The following is a 5,133-nucleotide window of genomic DNA, read 5'->3' as shown; positions in this document are numbered from 1 at the left end:
ATTAATATAGCAAGCGACCCGATACAACGAACGCGCTGGGGCCGCAGCACAACCAAGCCCAAAAGAAAAGAAAAAAGAAAGGAAATAAAAACTAATGCCGACACCGGCAGATCGACGAAAACGATGACAACCCGCAACCGCTGCGCCCTCCGGAGAAGTACCACCACGCGCCTATCACGCCGAGGCGCCGCATACCAAGCAACACCTTCACCAAGGAGACGACGATGACGCCGCTGCTGCCCGGACTAGTCCTAGGGGTTTCCCTCGGTATGCGGAGGGGATTGAGGAGGAGGTACACCCGACACCCTTCAGGAAGGCAGGGTGACACCCGCAGGCGTCACCGCCTCTGTGTCGAGCATGCCGACAGGGATTTCTCCCGACCTCCAAACCGACCACCCCAGACGCTCCGACGTGCTCCACCTAACATGCCGCCCACCAGCACACGCCACCACGGTCTTGAAGCCATCCTCGCCGCCTAACTGTGGTCACCGGAGTAGGGCCTAGAGGAAGAAAAGGGATGCAGCGGGGACGGGGGTAGCAGCACCGCAGCCACGCGGGAGGGAACTGCCTCCACCGCCTTCGCGGTAGCCGACCGGACGAGGCAAACCAGGCCCAAACTGGCCCGGCCGGACCCAAAAGGGCCCGTAAAGCCCCGCTGCTACGCTGCAGATTACATTGATTAGACGGTAGCCTTATGGAATCATGGTAAGTGATGAATTTTTCTTACCAAAGGATGTTGAGTTAATAAAAAAAACATTCCTTTATGTACAAGAAACCAGGATGACTTCTCGGCTTGGCATTTCGAACGAACGAGCATATTCTCTATCCGGTCAGCTTACAAAACCTTGAAACACAACAAAAAGAACTAGAGAGGGATGGCTCAAGGGGAAGTTAGCTCCGTTTACCTCTGTTGATGAGGGCGTTGAGTCGCCGTTGACAGAGGGCGGATATTACAAAAACATGTTTTATCTATCCAGTGAATCTTTAGAAAAAAAATGGTTGTTTTCTATGATCAAGTCGATGAGCGAAGCTGATCTCACGTGGATGTTGGTGCTCGCTCCGGTGGTGCGTCTAGTGTCTAGCGTTAGTGCAGGGCGTGTGGACTTGTGTGCCTAGCGGATTTCTCGAGATCCGATCGGTTGGTGTAGTTTCAGGCTAGTCTCTTCAGATATACGGTTGCTATTATTAACGATGGTTGCTGCTCTAGTGTTGGTCCTTTGGGATCTTAGACGACGACTACTACGTCAACTGCAACAAGCTCTACCAAGGAAAGTTTTACCCGGTATTTAGCTGCACATGAAAGCAGTGGCGGATCTAGAAATTTTTCTTAGGGCGGGGCAACTGAGATAATTGCATGTATGTATGAGCTAGTTTTTAAAGATTTCTCCATTGTCTCACTAAAATGTGTGCTATGAGCACATGCTAGGGTGGGGCCCCCACCCTAACACAAGCTGGCTCCGCCACTGCATGAAAGCACCTTTTCCAACCACACGTGCATTTAACCTGTTTGACCGTTCACCAATGTGATAAACGTGCCACTTGTAATCCTGTCCACCGCAGTTGGGAGTCTGAGGTACGTCTCGGTGAAGGCCTCCACCGTGATACCTAGATAGGCCTTAATCGCCTCTTTTAATGTCTGCAAAGCATTTGGACTGGAGTATATCTAACTCTTCTGCTTATTCACATTTTGTCCAGAGCAATCAGCAGATGTTCATAGAGTGCACAATTGTCTAATTTTAGTACAGAAACCTAGTGTATAATATTAGAACACAAACTAGTGTATAATATCTAGAGCCTTGGCAAAAAGTAATCAGTTGTGCCAGCAGCCTATTGTTTGATTTGTATGATTACAACACATATGAAAAAATTACAATAAGCTTTACAATCAACCAATGAAAAATATAATGTCGGGATCATGTACACTTTGCACAATAACGTTAATCCATGTTCCATTCATTTAAGCAAAAAATAATGTAAATACTATTTATCACAGGTAACAGAATGCGTTCATATCTTGAGGAATAATAACGAGTCACTAGATTCACTAGATACTGCGGCACGCCCAATTCCGAAAATACAAGACACGAAGAGCTTCCAAGCAGGAATGTCACCAGAAACAGCAGCAGCACTCCTCCAGCATGCAGCAGCAGCATAGAGCAGCCAGCCTGCAAAAGGAAATATGCAAAGGTCAACGCAATGAAAAACAGGAAAATGCGATGAAATTACCGGGAGTCTTCTGAAATAAAATATTTTGTCGATCGAATTGCCTGCATACAACACATCTTTGTGGAATTATAAAATCTGTATCAAGATACCATCCTGCATAGTATGAATCGACATTCAGTTCAGGTATGGTTTACCGTAAAACCCCAGACGCACATTGATAAAGGCATGTTGAATTTTTTCAGGTAGTGAACTAGTGATTAACCACTGACAAGTTTAACACTAAAGGGGTATTATTTCGCCTAGAAAAGAAAATTCTTCAGTAATCCGCAAGTTCAAAATTTGGTGCCCAATATGACGTGTATAGCCATTAGTCCTACACATGGTATTATTTTGCACAACAAACCAGCAATTCTTTTCCTTCTGGGGTAGTATATTCAAACTATTAAATTGCAAGCACTTATCAAGAGATGTAACTTAGGGTGGACATGAACCTTTGATGCAAATATGTGAGAAAACGAGCATATATCAGTTCTTTGAAATTGCCAATGTACAAGGCAACAAGTATCTGCAGTTCTGCGTAAGGCAACAGCATGAACTAGTCTACCAGACACATTCTGCCTCCATTCTTTTAGTTTTCGATTCAGAATGTGTAGCATCCCAAATATGTGCAAACAATATGTCAACTACCACGATAAACATCGGAATTAACAACATCGATAAATCAAATAGCATACTGGCAAAAATCATACTGCATTACTCGTCTAGCGTGGCATTAGCTCCAGGATATGTATTACTAGCATGGAGATAAAAACACATCAGTAAATATATGTATTCCTTATGTGTACTTTACGTCTACGGCATGCTTTGTTTGTTAGGTGCTCTGCACAAAACCAATTCACGTTGCTGTTTCCAACAGCACATGCAAGACTTTTCATTATCAGGTTTTTTTTGCATAGGCAACAACTACTGAATTTCCTGATTACATAAATTCAGACAGCAATGAGGAAATCTCAGGATGGTCTACACTCTCAGCTCATATATATACTTGAGGTTTTGCAAATGTAAACAATTTCACAAGGAACCAACCAACCCTCTCTTGTAAGGCACCAAAGGGCTAGCTCTAGAAAAAATAAGATGTGTTAAGAGCAAGCGTTGCATTACCATCCTCTGAGGAAGCCAAGGCAGCAGTCATCGCCGTGGTGGCCATGGTGGTGGTGGTGATGGTGGTGGTCCTCGACGTGGTGGTCATGGTGGTGGTGGCCGTGGCCGTGGTGGTGGTGGCCACCGTGCTGCGGCGGGTAGTAGTATGGCGGCGGCTGCTGGCCCTGGTTGAAGTATCCCTGGTACCCCTGCTGCTGCGGCGGCGGGTAGTACGGGCCCTGCTGCGCGCCGGGCGCCGACGGCGGCGGGTACACCGGCGAATACCCTGCAAACCCACGGATCAAGAACCGAGATTAGACGCAGCAGACGGAGCCAATTGGCCGAATTGGGGGAAAACGGAGAGGGTTTGGGGGAATTCGCGAGAGGTGGATCGGTGGCTGGGGATTTGCCTGGCGGAGGCGGGTAGCTCATCCTCTCTCGTCGGCGCCGGTCGCCGATCCCTTGGCTTCGCCTACTTCCTTCTCGTGATCCACGGCGGAAGGTAAGGATGGTTTCGTTGACGTCGAGCAAGAAGTAAACTGCACGCGGTTCCCGTTCCGCTTGGCCAGCTGATGCTGCTTCTAATTAAGAACCTAACTAGAAGCTGGAGAACAAAAGCTGGAATAGCTCAGTTGGCCAGAGCGTGTGGCTGTTAACCACAAGGTCGGAGGTTCGAGCCCTCCTTCTAGCGACTTTTTTTTTTTGTTTTGTCCTTCTTTTTGGCCCTTTTCTACTAGTTCTTTTCCGTTTTTCACCCATCATCTAGCTTATGTGTCTGCAAACGGTGACATGACGGAAACTTGAAAGTTGAAAAACCGTGTCCACATCGAAAGACTAAAGAAAAATCACAATTTGAAAGATCGCATCCACATTCGGAACCGTCCTATCTCTGATTCGATTCTTGTCAACATTATCTTCATCGATTTTTTTATTCATTGTCCTTGGAATGTTTCAACACGAATTATATGCATGTAGGTGACATGAATGAAATAAGCTGTAGGGATAAATGTCAGTTGAGAGGTGCACAGCTAGCTATCCAAGCTGATCTTACCGATGCACATACATTCTCCGTATCAAACTAAGCCAACCAAGCACGACCGGTCAACAAATTTAGGGAATCCTAGAGCGACATAACACCAAGTGCCCATTGTTTACTTAAAGAAATCTATAATGTTTATGCTAAAAATTAAAAATTATTTAGAGTGTTAGCAAGATTGGTGTTATTCGGTCCCACAACAATCCCTATCTAACTCTGTTGCTTGGTCACAAAAGACTTAACAAGTATTAGTGCATGTACAATGCTAGTGAAGACACACCTTCTCTTAACAGTCCACATTATCTACAGAAGACACTAAAAACAAATGGTACAATATCTTGTTATCATCCTTAGAAATGAATGAGAATCAATAAAATTATAGAAAGGAATTAGGTTGCTAAGAGAAAACAAATGGTACAATGGAGAAAATAGCCTTCTATTATCTTCTATATCTATGGAAATGTACAATGGGGTGACGCCGGCCTTTCCTTACGTTTGCCATGTCTGATTTTTTCTTAGTTGGAGGAAAAAGAAGGAAGAATGTGTTGCCTGCCAAAACTCACCGGCGAGCAGTGGTTAAGCAACACGAAGAGCCGGGAGACTCCCACGACCGCTTAGTGGGCCCTGGCGCCTCGCGTCGTCCCGCAAAGTCCCAGCACACGTCCTGGCGGTTGCAAGGGCGTGCCACCTGACCTATACCTGATCAGGAAGGTGTTGGATTGCTTCGACTAGTCTCCTGCATGGTAGACACGTAAACATTAAATACGAGCCCGATCGGCTCTCAGGTTGCC

The 5,133-nt window shown here is 45.9% G+C and overlaps 1 protein-coding gene and 1 non-coding gene across 2 annotated transcripts; one reads left to right on the top strand and one right to left on the bottom strand.

Annotated features, from left to right (window-relative positions):
• Nucleotides 1-1,796: 1,796 nt before the first annotated feature.
• Nucleotides 1,797-3,893, bottom strand: LOC127302369 (uncharacterized). The gene is made up of 3 exons (XM_051332811.2): nucleotides 3,717-3,893; nucleotides 3,328-3,592; nucleotides 1,797-2,165 (listed from the first exon to the last, which is right to left on the bottom strand). Exons 1-3 carry the CDS (start codon nucleotides 3,736-3,738, stop codon nucleotides 2,108-2,110), a joined length of 345 nt encoding a protein of 114 aa, XP_051188771.1. The 5' UTR covers nucleotides 3,739-3,893; the 3' UTR covers nucleotides 1,797-2,107.
• A 30-nt stretch (nucleotides 3,894-3,923) lies between these two features.
• On the top strand, nucleotides 3,924-3,997 carry TRNAN-GUU (transfer RNA asparagine (anticodon GUU)). The gene has a single exon. It is a non-coding gene; the product is annotated as a tRNA-Asn (tRNA).
• The last annotated feature ends 1,136 nt before the right edge of the window (nucleotides 3,998-5,133 follow it).

This window comes from Lolium perenne, chromosome 5, assembly GCF_019359855.2.
Source record: "Lolium perenne isolate Kyuss_39 chromosome 5, Kyuss_2.0, whole genome shotgun sequence".
Lineage (NCBI taxonomy): Eukaryota > Viridiplantae > Streptophyta > Magnoliopsida > Poales > Poaceae > Lolium > Lolium perenne.
The sequence above is the reverse complement of the archived record's forward strand: the minus strand, read 5'-3'. Positions and strand labels throughout refer to the sequence as shown.

Bases quoted from the DNA above. Each gene is read 5' to 3' on its own strand.
- LOC127302369 (XM_051332811.2), bottom strand. From the start codon at position 3,738: ATGAGCTACCCGCCTCCGCCAG. The intron at 3,593-3,716 runs GCAAATCCCCAG...GTGGGTTTGCAG, and splicing joins GAGCTACCCGCCTCCGCCAG to GGTATTCGCCGGTGTACCCG. The intron at 2,166-3,327 runs GTAATGCAACGC...TTCCTTTTGCAG, and splicing joins CTTGGCTTCCTCAGAGGATG to GCTGGCTGCTCTATGCTGCT.